Source organism: Drosophila subpulchrella, chromosome 3R (assembly GCF_014743375.2).
Source record: "Drosophila subpulchrella strain 33 F10 #4 breed RU33 chromosome 3R, RU_Dsub_v1.1 Primary Assembly, whole genome shotgun sequence".
Taxonomy (NCBI): domain Eukaryota; kingdom Metazoa; phylum Arthropoda; class Insecta; order Diptera; family Drosophilidae; genus Drosophila; species Drosophila subpulchrella.
The window spans coordinates 5,786,391-5,803,748 of NC_050609.1; the positions used below are offsets into that span (position 1 = coordinate 5,786,391).

At 40.0% G+C, this 17,358-nt stretch overlaps 1 protein-coding gene across 9 annotated transcripts in view; it reads left to right on the plus strand.

The window, feature by feature from the left end:
- Positions 1 to 1,386, plus strand: part of LOC119562897 (nucleolysin TIA-1) — a 96,488-nt gene extending 95,102 nt beyond the window's left edge. For all 9 annotated transcript variants that reach the window (XM_037876018.1, XM_037876016.1, XM_037876024.1 and 6 more), the window contains 3 exons: positions 297 to 641; positions 968 to 1,136; positions 1,200 to 1,386. In XM_037876018.1, coding sequence (XP_037731946.1) covers positions 297 to 641; positions 968 to 1,136; positions 1,200 to 1,241 — 556 coding nt within the window. In that variant the 3' untranslated portion in view covers positions 1,242 to 1,386. The remainder of the gene's footprint in view (positions 1 to 296; positions 642 to 967; positions 1,137 to 1,199) is intronic.
- The last annotated feature ends 15,972 nt before the right edge of the window (positions 1,387 to 17,358 follow it).

The window sequence follows — 17,358 nt, forward strand, 5'->3', positions numbered from 1 at the left end:
GCGCTTTGTTGCCGCAGCGGGTTAAGCGGAAATTAAACCAGGCCAATCTGCTTACGGCTAGCAAAAAAATATACAAAACATTAAACAATAATAAAGATGGTTCTTTTAGACCTTTAGACCTATTATAAAATCTCAGGTTTTCCATAAAAATCAAGACTTAAAATAATTAGGAAAATAAATGTATAAGTTTCATTTTGTTTTTAAAGACATGCAATAAATATGACAGCCGTTTTTATATGAATAGAACAAACAATTAATATTTTACTTTGAATATTATTTTTCTCTGTAACCTGTAGGTTCTCCACCAAGGAGGCGGCCACCCACGCCATCGTGGCCGTGAACAACACGGAGATCAACCAGCAGCCGGTGAAGTGCGCGTGGGGCAAGGAGAGTGGTGACCCCAACCACATGTCGGCCATTGCCGGCGGGGCTCTGGCCCAGGGATTCCCCTTCGGCTCGGCGGCAGCGGCGGCTGCAGCGGCTGCCTACGGACAGCAGGTGGCCGGATACTGGTACCCGCCGGCACCCACATATCCGGCGGCCGCCCCCGCCAGCGCCCTTCAGCCGGGACAGTTCCTGCAGGGCATGCAGGGATTCACCTACGGTCAATTCGCCGGCTACCAGCAGGCGGGATACATGGGGTGAGTTGGAAACAACGATCTGGAGGGAGAAAATAAAATATAAAATAACAGTTTAAAGGTTACAATAGTCAAGAAGAAGGATATAAAATAAAGTTTTTGCTTTAATTGTAACATTTATTTTGTTTTAATTTATTTAAAATAATCTTTGGTTTAATGTCTGACTTCGTAACAAGCGTTTCATATATTAATTTCCCTTTCATTCATTGTATATTACAGAAAAATGAAAAATTTAATTTTGAAGTGATGTAAAGAAGCACATCTCCTTATTTTTCCGACTCGTCGAAGGGTATGGCTAATGATACCTTCGTATTGTTTCCTCTTTTCAGAATGGGGGTCCAGCTGCCGGGCACCTGGCAGAGTGTGCCGCCCCAGCCCCAGCTGGCCAGTGCAGCGGCCGCCACCGCGCCGCAGATTACACAGAGCGTGGGCAGCGCACTGCCACAGGCGGCCGGAGTGGTTGCCTATCCGATGCAGCAGTTCCAGGTCAGTCCTCAGGTGAGTTATCCAGGATTTCGATGATAATCATAAGGCGGTGCCTAACGATTGTAAATCGTTTAGCTGGCGGAGGACGAGTGGCTGGCGCCCAGTTTGCTCGTGTAGCTGCCATGAGGGATGGCCATGTATCCCACACAGCAGCAGCAGCAGCAACAGCAGCAGCAGCAGCTGCAGCAGCAACATGAGCAGCAGACGTCCGGGGAATATGTGAAGGAGCCGCCCTACCAAACGCAGCAGCTGCAGCACCACCAACTGCAGCAGCAGCAGACCCACAACAACAACCAGCATCACCAGCAGCAGCAGCAACACTATATCCCCCAACTGTACTATCCATCGCACTGGGTGCAACAGCAGCAGCAGCAGCAGCAGCAACAGCAGCAGCAGGTCGCAAACAACGAGCAACAACCACAGCAGCAGCAGCAGCAACAACCACCAGTGGCCCAGGTTTATGGCATGCTCGAAGTGTAAAAAGATGCAGCATTACTGGCTAGAAACACACGTAAACCAAATCTAACCTTAGATTAAGTATTCGAAATGGCGACAGCAGAAACCGAACAGGCCAGCAAGTGCAATAGCCATAATCCAAAGTTGATCTAATCAATCGAAAACCGAAATGGTTAACCCAAAAACCAAAGTTATGAATGTGTGTTATTTGTGTCTATTTTTGAGGGACTTTCCTGCGGTTCGAGGAAGTCGCTTCAGTAAAAAACAAACAAATAAAATAAACATGATAAAGAAAAACCAGAAGCTCTAAATGTATTTTAGTAGGTATAAACATATACACGAGTTTGTAGGTATGTATATACCAGAGTAAGAATAGAGTGGGTGCTATTAAGGAAGTGGTTATGATTTACCAGGGCTTACGTTTCAGTTGGCAGAAAGAAATCCTAACCGGAAACTAAAATTTAAGGGTAGATTAAGAAAACAGACAAGGTTAAGAGAAAATTGTTTCGTTGACTGAGAATATTCATTTTGGAAAGTTTGCCCCATCTTCGATAGAAAATCATAGAACCCATAATTTTCCGATAGATTCCATTACGATGATCATTTCACCGATATATCGATGTGCATAGGACTAAGAATTAGCAAGTAGTCAAGGGCAAGTCAAATGGTCCACCATTAGCTTCGATCAGTTGATTCACGATTATGAGTGTTTATCCAGCATTATCTAGAGAAATATCAAAGTAAATGTACTAACTGAGTTAAGCACCGACAACTAAACCAAACCAAAATGAAAAACACACCAGAACCCGAGTAGATAATTGCACTGAAAACAGAACGGATCGATCGAGCCAGAGAATATATATAGATATATGTATATGTAGACGGACCCATGACTAGATAAAACTATATATCCTAAAACGATATCCATAGAAGAGGCTACTACACATACACACACAGGCACACGCATACGCATGCACGCACACACTCACACACACACGTAAGGAACCTTAATCATGTATCTGTGTTTGTGTAACGTGTAAATGTATTAAGGGAAACCTATAAGAAACTAAGGAAATAGCGAAATATTTAGAAAAGGATATGAAAGGAAAACGTGTAGCAAAAGCAAAATACAAAATGTAGTCAATGTTTAGCTAAGAATCGTAAGAGTAACTGTAACACTATACACTAAAATGTAAACCTAAACACAATTATTTATGGTATTTACAAAGGCAAAATGGCTAAGAAACGGAAACGGAAAAAAACGAAAGCGAAAACAAATTGTAAACTATTTTTTACATACCAAAGAAAACCAAATTTTAAGAAAAACTAATTCAAAAAGGAAAAACGGATGAATCAAAATTTGAAAACTTTCAATTGGATAATCGAAGTGGAGCCAAGAAGAAGCGAGTCTAATTTCTATAAGTTGTGATGAGAGCAAAACGATGTTACGGACAAAGGAAACTGATTTATTTTTTCAACTTGGCATAACGTGTTTTTTGAAAGCCAACGACAAACTGTGCATCGACGAATGCATCACTTTACATATATACAAATCTATATATATACACCTATATATATACATACATATATATATATATACTAAATGTTATTTGAGCAGACAAGAAAACTGTTTGTCAGAACAAGCTATGCGCAAATATAAATATATAAATAAAAAAAACTATATGGAGAAACCAATGGAAATTAAATAAAATTGTAGCTGAACATATGTTGGAAATGTTGGAAAATTATGGTAAAATTACGAAATAAATATAATGAAATGGAAGGAAAAAAATCAGAAATACTCTACGACATATACATAATAGCATAATTATATTTAATTATGTAAACATAGTTATGGTGTAAGCAAAAGGAATATAAATAAATGATTCAATGTTGTGTATGTACATATAAATATATAAAAAAAGATATATATAAAAACCCATATAATTAAAAACAAGAAATATGTGCGCATAACAAAGGCAAACTAACTAAAAAGAAGATTGTATTAATATTTGCATATAAAAGTAAAAAACGCCGAGTGCAAACAAAGCTGCTGAAGAGCATCTGTTTTTGCAAAGGCCCAGCGCAGACATATGATAGATCATAAAAATAGCGCCATCAGACCCAACCAACCAATCCCAGCAACACGGCTATATAATTGCATTTGTGAGAGCAGCAGGAAAAATCGAAGCATAAAAAAACAAGCAAACAGAAAAAACGTACAGCAAAAAAATGAGAATTATGAAAAGTGTGCAAGCAAAATGCCATAATTATGTTAAGCGCCTATCAAAAGCCTATCCAATTCAATCAAAACCGAACGAAGCCCCCGGAACAAACTCACAAATACAACTTCAAATACAAATACACACACTGGCCCACATCTACACCCACACAATCACATACACACACACAAGCACACTTGAGTGTGTGGCTGCAAACACGTTAATATATGCATAGAAAAAGGCGCTGCCAGCGATTGCAGCCGAGCAAGAGAGAAATAATCAAATAAAATGGAAAAATGTTAATCAAAAAACAGAAAAACCAAATTAAAAACAAATGATTTGACGCCTTCTTTATTTCTTGGGGGGTTGTGGGAATATGAAAGGGCTTTTTGGGATCGAAAAGACTGTGATAAGTTTAAAATAACGATTACTTGCTTCTTAGTTTGATTTGTTAAAGTAAAGGCTCCTTTTCTAGATTTTTAAGGATTTGATTTTCCATAAAAATTTTTGGTTTAAAAAGATATTTAATCCCTTTTTTTTACGAAAAATAGAAAATTGTGTTTATACATTAAATTAAACTGTTAAAAAAGAAAGGACATAAAATATTAAACGTGCATAAAATACGAAAAATATCTTATTTCATTTTATACACTTTTTCACATATTTTTGTTGTCATAATAGATTTATTGCCAGTTGTCAAACATCAAAATTGAAATCGATGTATGCAGGACTTAAAATTTTTGTGGAATTATTTCAGCCCGATAAACTGCAAATGAATTTGCAATGCTAATTGGAAATAAGAGAAAAGCTGCTCCGAAGTCACCCACCCACAATCGATCCCCCTTTTTATTCTCCAGTGCCTCCGACACTGCAATCGTCGCATGCCAGTCACGTAAAATCAAAATTTTTCCCCACATGTGAGTGCACAAAAAAAAAACGCAGAGGGGGCACTGAAACATCGCTGGCATTGCGGCTCATTGCACAACGGGAACTGTACAGTTTCAATATTTTACTGCATTTTGCACTTTGGCCGTGTCTCTGGGCCTCTGTTATCCTGCCCGCTGGCCTGTCCTGCTGCCATGGCCACTCACAAACACACACTCAAACAGCCATGTCCTGTTTAATATGCGCGCTCAAAATGGCACGGCGGTGAAATATAAATAAAACAAATAGGCCCCTCCCCTGCATAAAGTGCACATGTTACTCATACGCCCCGTTGGCCGCACAAACTGAAAACGCATCGAGCTCGGAAATTGGCTGCACCAACGCAAAAGGGTCGGTGGCTGGAAAGTTTCGGGTCGGCTCTTGAGTTAGCAGGAGCTGTACTTCTTAACAAACACTTGACTCACTTTACAGCAGTTTTAGTGGATAATTCTTTATACTGCCGCCCAGGCCATGCAAAAAATATTCCGCAATAAAAACTAAGCGCATAAAAATTCACTGCATCATGTAGTTGCTTCGCCTTTTGTTTCTTTTTTATGCATTCGGTTTTTTTTTCTCTCTGTGCAGTGCATTAAGAACGGCAAAAGGACAACTGCAGAAGTGCACCTAAGCTGCCAAATATAAAAACTCTGAGTTTGCATGAAGATTTTCCGGGGCTTATTACGGATCGGGGGGAAGGAGCGGAGGTGGGCATCCTGCAACCAGGTCCTTAACGATGCCTGAAGGCTGGCTGGCTGGGGTTTCCTTTGTCTTTGCTACCATCTACCATTTCCCATTCCCCAAATCGCAATTCACCTTCCACCTTTTTATGCTCTTTTAATAGCACTTGTTTAGCAAGCAAACAACGCTGGCAACTTAAAAAACTCGCTTCTGGCCCCCCTTCCCTCACACACACACAAACACACACTAGCTGGAAATTTTTATAGCAAAAGTTTGAGTGTTTGTCTGTTTTATTAACCGTGCCTGGCTGCCTGACTCGACTCCTTGGCGCTGCCAAAGTCAAAAGCCCAAGTTTTCGTCCTGCCTTATTCATAACACACACAAACACTGCACTCGTGCTGCACCACCACCACCACCACCGAAACTCTGGGCCAACATTTTTATGTGTGTGAGCCATCTTCGGAGTCGGATGCTGCATTAATTGATTGCACTCTGTTCCTCTCGAGCTGTCTTAGAAAGGCACAGAAAGAATATGCGAGCCCTTAGGATCTGATTTTATAAGTTTTGTTCTTATTTCAGACTTCTCTAAATCTTTTGTATCTTACGAACATAAATCTCTTTGGACGGACTTCGGATTATATTCTTACTTACTGGTACCATACCTTATGTGGGTCTTTTTAAATCCAAAATTTTTAATATTTAAATACTTTATTTTGCATATTACAAGAATGATACTTGATTTACAGCTCCCATGTTGTTAAAAACCAATCCGACAAATATCATTGTCTCCTGATCAACTACAACTTTTTCTCCGTGTAAAGTTCACCCGCCATTAAGCTGCAAAATCGCACCACCAGCGATGCACCGCCGCCGCAACGACAAACAACAATCTCGTTTTCGCCAAAGCGAACGCTAATGACAAAATGCTAAAATTTGCCCAGCACTTGCCGGGGGCGGCAGGGAATCGGGGGGCGTGTCTGGAAGCGCGGCCAAAAACCGCACAAGAGCGAGGCATCCATTAATTTTCGCACAACCGCAAAATTCAAAATTGTTTATAAAGCTACGCAGGATGCGGCAACGGCGGCGGCATCGGTGACACGTGCGGAGATACAGACGAAGTCCTACCATCCCACTGCCTCTTAACCCATTGGTGGCCGTGGACAGAAGGCGGAGCGGAGCAGCGCCAAATTGAAATGAATTTTAACGAGTCAAAGCGAAAAGTGTCGGCAAGTATAGGACGCTCGCAGCACCGATATCTAGACCATACTTCTTATCGCTATACACGGACAAATGTTTAGTAAATGATTACGAATAAATCCCCCATGGAAAACCATAAATTGAGATAACGAAGAAAGTTACAACGGAAAATATTTAAATATTTATAAGGTAATAAACGTTTTTGGAAAATAATGATTAAGAAGGAAGTTGTTACAGGAAATATAATATAAATAAATGTATAGAAAAAATATGAAGAAATCGTACAAATATAAAAAAAATAAAAAAGGAACTGCACTAAAAATAAAACTAATATTTAAAAAGAAACATTATTCTTTTAAAGAACTCTTAAAGTATCCCAAAAAATAATTTTTAAATTTGTTTTATATATTTATCATTTCAGTTTTCGTTTGATACCCTAAAAATTCTATGAACAAAACTCCCAGTGCACTTTCCATTTATCTTTGCAATCTCCCACCCAAAGGGTCCTCTGCTGGGCTACTAAATTATACGCAGCGTCGGGAAAGAGCCACTCCCAATGCCAAAAATCTCAGTTGGGGTCCGATGCGTGGGCCAAGTTTTTAGCGCGATATCCGACGGAGCTTCCTCTAAAATTGCGAACAAATTACGCAGAAAACTATTATCGTTAGGAGCATATGTGACGCCGTTTGCATAGAAAGCCAAAGGGCCGATCCAGAACCCGGCTAACACACCTAAAACCATCTCTACTACCCCCCGAAACCCGTTCGCATGGCAAATGACTATGACAACGGCGCTTGAGTACCTAAATGCAGCTCCAACTCCAGGATGCATCCTTCTTTTTTGGCACACACTCCGCCTGCTGGGCTCCCGCCGCCTATTTAACCCATGTCGCCCGGACGAAGCAAAGGTGTGGTGTGCGTGGTGTGTGCATATGCAATAACCACCAGCACCACCGCGGTCTCGACTGGACTCATCCACATCCCCATCACCATTCACATCCTCCGTTGGAGCCGTCACCAATGGAAGAGAGCTCGCTTATTGTCTGCTTTTGTGTGTGGCCCAAAAACCAGGTCCTCCTCCATTTCCACCTCGCTCGTCCTCGCTGCATGCGTGGAAATTGCTTTGCCATGTTAATGTTGTTAGTTGATTTCAGTTTTGGCTTTCAAAAGCCGCCGCTGACCCGGGGAGTGGACAATAGGGTCACAGCCACGCGGGGGCGGGGACCGGGGACACTGGGCCGAGGGCTGGATTTCAGGTGATGCCAGCAAAGAGCATTGCCAAAATTGTTAAATACACGTTACCCTGAAAGAGCCAGCAGGGGGCACATAGGTACACAGAAAATAATAATATTGGCGGCAGTTATAAAAACGCAGAACAACATCTATAACATTTAAATGAGTATTAAAAAACAAGTCCGAATTTGAGGCTTAAAAATAATTAGATTTGTAATGTACTTAAGCTTATTAAACCACTTTTTTTAGATTAATATTGGTAAAGTTTTTGAGGAGAGCCTTTTCGGAGAATCGCTTGAATGTCTCTAGATGTCTAAAATCATGCAGCAAAAAATAAAGGAAGTCTATGATTTCAGGCCTTACAATTTTTTTAATGTACGAATTTCTAGGAAATTACGTCTATGGATGTCTAAAAGTACGCAGCAAAAAATGTATAGTCGTTCTCAGACTGAACCCATCAACCATTGGAACTTAAAATATATAGATGCACACTTTGATACATTTTTTAAGTGATTTCAAAACCAGAATGAATTCTGAGACATGCTCGGCTAAAGAAATCCCAATTACATAAATTAACAAATAGTTTTTTTGATTTTTTCAGAGTGCATGCCACCCCCACTCATATGCAGTCTCTGTGTGTTTATGCCTTGAGTTATGAGCGACATTCTGGTTTTTTGGTTGGGGGCGGGGCGGCAGAAGCAGCGCCCCCTTTTAATGGTAATAAAAACTAAAGCTGCTTTTGAGCGGTCATGAATTCGCAGGCGCTGCCAGAGTTGCCAGGGCAGCAACTGCTGGCGGATGGCGGATGGCTGATGTCCATCCGGCAGTGCGACAAAATGGCCGCTGTGCGCAACGGAAGTGCACTAAACTAAACTAAGCCAAATTAATTGCCAGCTGTGGTTTAATGTGCCAAACAAAACTTTGATTGCGCCCCCAGATACGGGCCATCCGAGCCGGATCATTTGCATATTGAACGCAGTTCCATGGGGGGCGAAAGTGCCCAACCCATACCCATACCCATCCCCATTTCCAATCCCATCCTCGCCCCCTTAAAAACATGAAGGATTCGACACGAAAAGCTATTAATTCCTTTCCAGAGACTTTATTAAAGAACAAGCACAAAGCCTGTTCGAAACTGCAATAAAACCGACCGAAACTTAACCCAACCGGCAGCAGCAAAACACATCTAAAACCGAAAAAAGAGCAAAGCCAAGAGGTGCATAAAAACCAGGACGAGGCGAGTCGAGGCGAGGCGAACGGAGTGAGTGCACAGTGCGGGAAAATTAATGGTTCTGACATGGAATTTTAATAAAAATGCTTGCGTCTGGATAGCGAGAGGTGAAAAACTGGCCAGATGCAGGCTGCTAATGCTCCACCGAGGAGGAGAACTCGACGGCACTGCACCGCCACGGAAGCTGCTTCTGCTGGCGCTGTCATAATGCTGCAATTGTTCATTATCCACTAATGAACAAAAAGTGTGTGAAAATCGCACAGACAAAAACCTAAATGAAGAAAATGCCGCACAGCACTCGCTGAGAGATGAAAAAGGAGCGGCGGACGAATGACACACGGATGGCGGTGGAGTCAACTGGAGGCAAAGGCATGGCAAAGGCAAAGGAAGGCCTGGAACACGTTGCTCTGTCAGCAGGCAAAGAATCACTTCACAGAGAGAAAATACCAGCCTATAGCTACTTACAAAATTAAGTTCGAATTTCAAATATATACCAGACTAAGCGGACACTTGAAATACTCACTACCAACTTGGAGGGTCACGAAATAATATACAAAAATGGTTTGCTATAAAATGTTCCTTTATTTTGAGCCTAATGAATCTTAAGGATCTTCCCAACACAAGGATTCTGAGAATCAAACTTATAATGGCATTGGCTCAGATGATATTTTTGTATCTGTTACCTGCTAAAAAAGTAAAGTAATTTTACTGCCTAAAATTAAAATTAAATTTGAAAAGTTCCTTGGACTAAGTTTTAGTTATCACGAATTTTTGGATTTATGAGTGCTCTCGAATGACTTTTTGTTATGTTTCAAACATTGATTGACAGAAATCCTTGGAAAGTACTTGAGATCTTTTTAGTTTTTGGCATCTCTATAAGCGAATTTTTTGCTCAGTTCTTTATTTGCTTACACTAGCTCTTATTCCCTTTTTTGAGTACATTTATTACCAGCTAATTAACTAGTTACCTCCCTATATCCCAAAGTAACCCCTTCTTTGGCTCAGTGCAGGGGGGATGCAACCGGCAATGGCTTTAATTTGCGCTGCTTCTCGCACGTTTTCTTATTTGCCATCTGTATTGGGGCCAGGACTTGGGGGACTTGGAATGGGGACAGATCTGGGGGCCGGTTCTCTCTGAGGGTCGGCAGACGTTGCTTTGAGTGCATTACGTGGAATTTTTGAAGCACTTAAGCTGCGCCATAAAATGCTGCTGCCATTTGCTTTGCAGCACAGCACAGCCCGCTTTCACATGTGACAGTTGCAGTTGCTACCTACCGAAGTCCATGCTTTTGGTCCTGGGTCCTCCGTTCTCAGTCCTCGGTCCATAGTCCCCATGGTCCTTAGTCCTCAGTCCTCAGCACTTGGTCCTTGGTGGGTCGACGGCGCTTTTGTCTGCGGCGTTTTTGTTCGTGCGGCATTTTCTAATGACAATTGTTTTGCAATATAAATTGCACAAGTGCGCAATATTTGCCTTTGTTTATGCGAAAACTTCAGCATTGCCTAGACTCATGCGCCTGACACCTGCCACCTGCCCACCGAAACAAAAAAGGACCAAGGCAAAGGAGATCTAGGAGAAAGCCAACCATTTGTCTCGCTTTGCACGTCTCCCAAACACACGGCTCCCTGTCTCCCGTCTCCTGACTCCTCCTTTTGTCCTTTATCTCGGCTCCTGCTATTTCTTGTTTCATTACGCCGACCGACTGTGGAATTCCCAAAAGCCAAAGCAGCAGCAGTTGCATTCAATGGCTTTTGTTGGGGTCGTGATATTTGCTAAATTAAATGACGTGAGTTATGAGATACGATTTCCTGACCGGGTTCTCAGCCTCAATGCACAGACATGGTGCAGGCCGTACGTAACACTTATGAAATGAATTTCATTTTCTAAATGGTTATACCACGAAATGAACTGAACATCTTCTAGACAGGTGAGGAGAAAATATACTACGGATTTTGTGAAAATCAAAATTTATGAAATCTAAGGATATTTCCAAGTGACTTGTGTAAAATACATAAGTAAGTCCAAAAAGCTTAGCTATATCTTAAGCCTAATGAATTTTTGTTTTCAAGCAATCCATAACAATAAAAATTGTACCTTGTAAAAAATGCATATATAATAATGAAATATCATTCTGGATTATTTAAACAACTTTCGTAATTACAGCTTACGATTTTTAGACTTGCTTAAAAAGAAAATAATGATCTTAAGTTCATCTTTTCAAACATATGTGGGTGATAAAGTAAAATTGCAGAAAACTGAGATTGAGCTTAGTTGATTTGTCAGTAGGAACGGGCGAAGGACATACAATGGGTTACGAACTTATCGCTATTTGCATATCATTTCGCAAGTTTACGGTGAGTGCGCTCACCACAAACACACACTTGCACACACCCACACACACAACCAGCCAAAGGACGCGGCTCAGTTAGTGGTGCGTGCATGTTTCTGCGGTGTTGGCAGTTGAACGTTGGCAGCCTGTCCGAGGCGGCTTTTAAAATGCGCTCCGAGCACTGCAAATATGTAACATTCTGCTAATGTAAATTTATTGTTAAGCAAAAAGTGGGCGGCGAAAGGGGGCTGGCCACGAACCACGTTCGCTGGGCAGGTCAACGTGGTAACCACAGCAGCACCACGGCACTGAGCCCCACAAAACCACCAACCGAACCACCCACTGTTGCACTGGAAAAAGTATTGATCAAGAAGGTTCTCCCCAAAAAGAAAATTCAAAGGTTTTATATTATCATGGTCAATTTAACATGTATAATTATAACCTTTGAATGATGTTAGTTTGATATTGAGATATGTAGTTTTTATACTTTCTCTGTTTTAAAATTCGTTTTAATCAGTTAAGAGATACATTTTATTTAACAGGAATTTAGCTTTAGAAAGTGTTAAATCTTATATATTCATTGCTTTTCCTAAGTTGTCTTAAGTTTTCTTCAGGTGCATCTCGGCAGTCACCTGGCAAGTGCAGTGGCGTACAATAAATCTAATTTGCGTCGCATTTAATGACTTTGTCCAGGCACCGGCTTCGGCCTCAGTTGCCAACATCAGCGTGAAAATAGTGGGCGCCTCGAATGCTGGCCCCTAACGAGTCACTCGGCTATTTGGCCAGGTGGAGCTGGAGATGGCAGGAGATGGAACAGGAGCTGGGGCTGGAGCAGAGATGACATTTAAGCCGTTGTTGCCCGGGCAATTTGAACCAGCCATATTTTTAGGGTGCGGCGCAAAGTGCCTCATAAAGTAATTAAAAGCGTTAATTAGAATTATGTGACAAAGTTAATGCGCAAATTGTAAATTAAACAATGCGCGAAAAAGTTGTTGGCTTTTAGGGTTGTGCTTTCCGATTATTAACTCATCTAACTATTATGCGATTGTGCGCTCTCTACTAACAACCCTATCTCTGTCAATCTCAATGATTTCCCTTCATCAAAGGAATTTCGCTGACTAAGCGAAAAAATATATTTTTTCAATAAATTGTAGCTCATCTGACAAATGAATGCTGAAATCGAGAGCCTGACAAGAGTGTCCCCAATGAAGGCCCTACACAAAAACTCACATGACGAGCATATTACATATCAACATTTACATTCGACAAAAAGAAAAGGGAAGAGTTTTTTTCCATGAGTTTGTGAAACATTTGTAGCATCGTGATTTGGCTGATTTATACTCTTTCAAGAGTTCCTCTCAAGCCAGTAAAAGAAAAAAATGTTCACTGCCGGATAATCGAGCAAAAAGCAGCTTCATTGGCCCAATAAAATGCATGAAACGTCCTTTGTAGCCACCGAATTAAATTTATGGTAAGTTTATGCCTAGTTTATATTAAAATAATTAAACATATCTCTAAGGATTTAATATTTAATGATTTAAAAAAATTATTGCTAAAAATAGTATGAATATTATTGTTATGGATTTGTTTTCAAGTTGTCTTAAATTTTACTCTTATTTAACAAGAAGAGTAGAGTTCTGCATAAACGTTTTAAGAATAAGTAAGGGATTCCAAGAGCAATTTACATTTTGATGCCTTCCTTCTCGCTGTACCTTAATATTTTGCCAATGCCCTGGCAGTTTGATTTACAACCCACCGAGCAAATACCCCCGGATATTTTTAAATATTTCCACTGAAATAAATCCCCCTTTTTCGTGGGGCCCAGCTAAGCGATCCTAATTTGCTTTGTATTCCGGACTGGAGGCGTTTCCCCAACCACTCTGCAGACATTCCCAATGTATAAGGCATTCATTCATTTCATTTGATTTTGTTCCGTTTCATTTTTGGATACGCATTTCACGAGAAATGATTTATTAAAATTCCACAACGCAGAAGTTGAGAAATGAGATCTTTTCGGAGAGCCCGAGCCTCAATGACATTAATAATGGAAATGCCTTTCAGCCGACTGTGTTCTGTCCGCCGGACAGTGACTCCCATAAGTATGCAACAGTTTGGCATCTGACTTTAAAATATTTACGGTCTTCTTTGGCATGCATGCTAAACTTTGCCAGCAATTGACCTCGGTCAAATATCAACAAAAAGAGGCATGCCAAAAAAACCAGAAAGGAAAATTCATTCGCTTTTGCCAAATTATTCAAGTCAAACAAGACCGACAACTCACCGGTTGAGTTGCATAAAATATGCAACAGCCTTTGCGAAAAGCCGAGAATTTTCTGTGAGTTCGATTCTTAAGTTAGTCGCCCACTCGAGCTAAAAGCATTTAAGTTCACATAAAATTATGTTGTTGCGGTTTTAGGGGAAAGGGAACAGCTTGATATCCCCTGAAACCAGACTGAATCTTTAATGAGAAGCCAAGTGAACTGGTCAATGCTCAGTGGTCACATTGTACACATAACAAAAATCCAATGCGTTTTTTATATTACACTAAAAGATACTATACTTGTAACATAGAACTTTTAAAAATAAGGCAATCTTATTTTAATAAGTTCTAAAATTAAATGTAACGTTGAAATCCCCAGCTTAGGACTCAACATATTCATATTTTTCTCGCAGTGCTGTCAACCTTTGTTGTCATTGTTGCGGCTGAACTTTTGTTGCTTTCCATTTAGTAGCTGCCACACGAACCGAACCCTTAAAGTACTCAGACAGGTGGAACGGGATATGACTGCAAAGGACTTTATTTGGTTTTGCGGCACTTGCCTTTAATTTCTTTGGGAAAGTTTGTTTGATTGTATTAATTGTTTTGTTATTCTTGGCAGCCAGTTAACCGAAAATTGTAAATTAATTGCTTGGAAACCAAAGCCGCACACAAGCACAGAAGACAAAAGTGATGTGTGCGGGTGTGGGATGTAATTATTATCTTTTCATTTGCATAAAACTGATTACGAGCTTGGCAAGTTTTAAAATTTTGCAAAACCTTTGTCGAGGCAACTAACTGCCAGAGATGGATAATTGCCATTATCTGATTTCGCTTTATGGGCCGGCTATCGAACGGATGAAATTTATTGCCGTAATTTACATAGTTTTTTTATTTAATTTTCCATTTTATATATAAACCAATTGCAAAGTACGATAACGAACAGTCGATTAAAGGAAACTTTTGTCATGGAAACAACAAGAAAATAATGTTATTTACCTAAGGGACATCAAAAATGCAGGCCACAAATTGCTCGTATAATTATATCAATAAATTTTATCAAATATAATGCAAGCCAAGGCATCTACGCTTTGTTCGTTTTCAATTTTCAATTCATTTTGTTTTGCAATATTCATTTGGAATTTACAAATTTTTCATTTGCATATACTAAATGCACTTAAAATAAACTTCATTTAATTTTCATTATATCCTAATAGTAAAATAGTTTGTTAAATGTACGAGAAGCAGGATAATTGAACACAATGGTGTTAACTAATAAATAACCAGAATTTAAATTGTTTTCTCTACATTTTCTTCTGTGCTAATATTAATTGGCTTAAATGGCGTTTTATTCAATTCCAATTAAACTCGTGAAAACTCTCCTAAACCGTTCTTTTTAAAATAAACCTATAAAGGATAGGAGTAACGTCCTCTACCAATCAAAAATTGAATCGCATTTTTGGCTTACAGGCGCAACTCGCACTCGTAAAATATAGAAATATAATGCTGAATGATGCCAGCTGACGCTACAGTTTTTGTATTTTGTGTGTGTGAGGCTTGTACTTTATTACACTAGCAGGAAAACGCCACTAATAACACCAATGCAGCAGCACAGACAAAAACAATAAATAAATAAAAAGATGGCATGGCTTTGTCATTGCCGTTGCCACAGTTTCGGCTTTTTCAGCTTCTATTTCTGATGCTGATGCCTGCAAAACCGCAACGGATCCCCTCAAAAACCCACACACACGTTGGAGTTATAAAACACACATTCAGCAGCAAAAAGGGGGTACATTTTCTCGCCTTTATTTGTTTTCACAACATTTGTACATACGTGTGTGTGTGAGTGAGGGTACTAGTGTTATATTTTCATTTTTCGTTGCTTTGAATTCGTCGCCCCCGCGAAAATTCCCAGAAATTTGTCTTCACACGCCTGTCAAACCGTTGCACCGCTGTCATCTATTCGCTAGGCTTAGCCTGGTCCAAAGCTCACACAGAGAAAATATAACAACATTTATCTACATAATATTAAAACGATTTAAGGCTAAGAATTTCAAAGAAAAGATGGTGTTTCTTGGCCAGAATATGAACCCACTTTTAACCAACGCAGTTTTGTACGAACTATCAAGAAAAAATATCATTATGGTTTATAAAATTGCTTTTAGAGATGTTTGATAATATCTTTCCAAAATTAAAAAACTTAAGAAAAATTGAAAAATTTTAAAAATACTTTTATGATAAGAATGTAAAACATAAGAATATATATATATAGCCTTCAAGTACTTTGCATTATATAAAATAATTGGTATAAGTCTTAAAACATATCCGTGGCGCAAAACCAAGGACTGATTATTTTACAAGTTTTTTTTCAGTGCAGCGATCTGGGGGCCACTTAGTTGGCATGCGCGACCACAGACCAAAGAGCTCGTGTACGTGGACACAACAAATTTCTGGTTCTGAATTTTTACAAAGTTTGCACTTTTTGCCGGGGTGCAGAAAGGGTTAAGGGTGCTTAAGTGGCGGTTGTGGGCCATGGGCCGTGTTCCATGTTTGTTCTGCCCGCTGGACATTTGGGCTTGCGTCCAGTGGCGCCTTTGTTTGCCACTACCGCTGCACGATTAAAATGTGCTCGACAAAGGAATTATTTAATACACGTTTCACCTTTTTGCCCAAGATTTTTATTTGCACTGTGTCGCATCTGGGATCCGCATGTATATGTATATCTATCTGGCATGAGCGTTTGTATCTGTGAGTTTGCCTCAAGCAAATAGCGTGTTGGTTACACATTTGTGTGCCCGTTTTTGGCTCTGCACAAATATTTGAGAGAGCAGCGAGTCGCGTTTTGCAGCAGCTGAAAATATAACGTATACGCAACATTAGCATGCATACCTGTCCTGCTTCCTGCGTCCTTCGTCCTTCGCTCCCTGCCCCCTATTTGTGTAGGTGGCATTGCTGCCAGTGCAGGAGTATGTGTGAGAACGCTTAATGCTTGACAGCGTGCATGACTTTGATATAGGCAAACTTTTGGCCCATTACAATAAATGCAAATGCTAAGCAAACAGGCAACACTTACTGCAAGAGTTGCCCCATTTCGAAAGACCGACCGACTGGCAAGCCATAAAAATACACACAGGCGCAGACATAAAATTTATTTATTCAGCTTGCCAAAAATCCCACAGATAATAATTTCATTTACGCATTCCCACGAACTCTGCCGAAACCAAAACCAAGATGCCATAAAAATCAACAGAGTTGGCAAGAGCGATAAGTCTGCCATTATTCCATAGCCAGGTGAACAGGCGAACAAATCTCGGGTAGAAGATGAGTGGAGGTTGCCATTAAATTAGGCACAGCACGGCTGGTAGAAACAAAATCACAACGGGCACATACTCACATCAATTCAACTTTAACTACATAAAAAGTAATGTCATAGCAATGGCTGTGATTTCACTGAGAGAAAAATAATTAGCCGAATTACTTAAATACATTTTTTTTCCTTGGGTAGATAATAATAAAATATTTTTTGCCAGATTAAAGAAAGTAATGATTAAACTAATTCAAAAATATCTTTAACCTTAGTGAGCCACCTTAACTACCTAAAATATTTCTAAAAATTTAAATCTGAATGAAAGGAAAGTATTAGTAAAATAACTCGGCTTAAAAACATTTTTGTCTCTGTATTACAACGTCTGTACACACAGGCCCTCCCA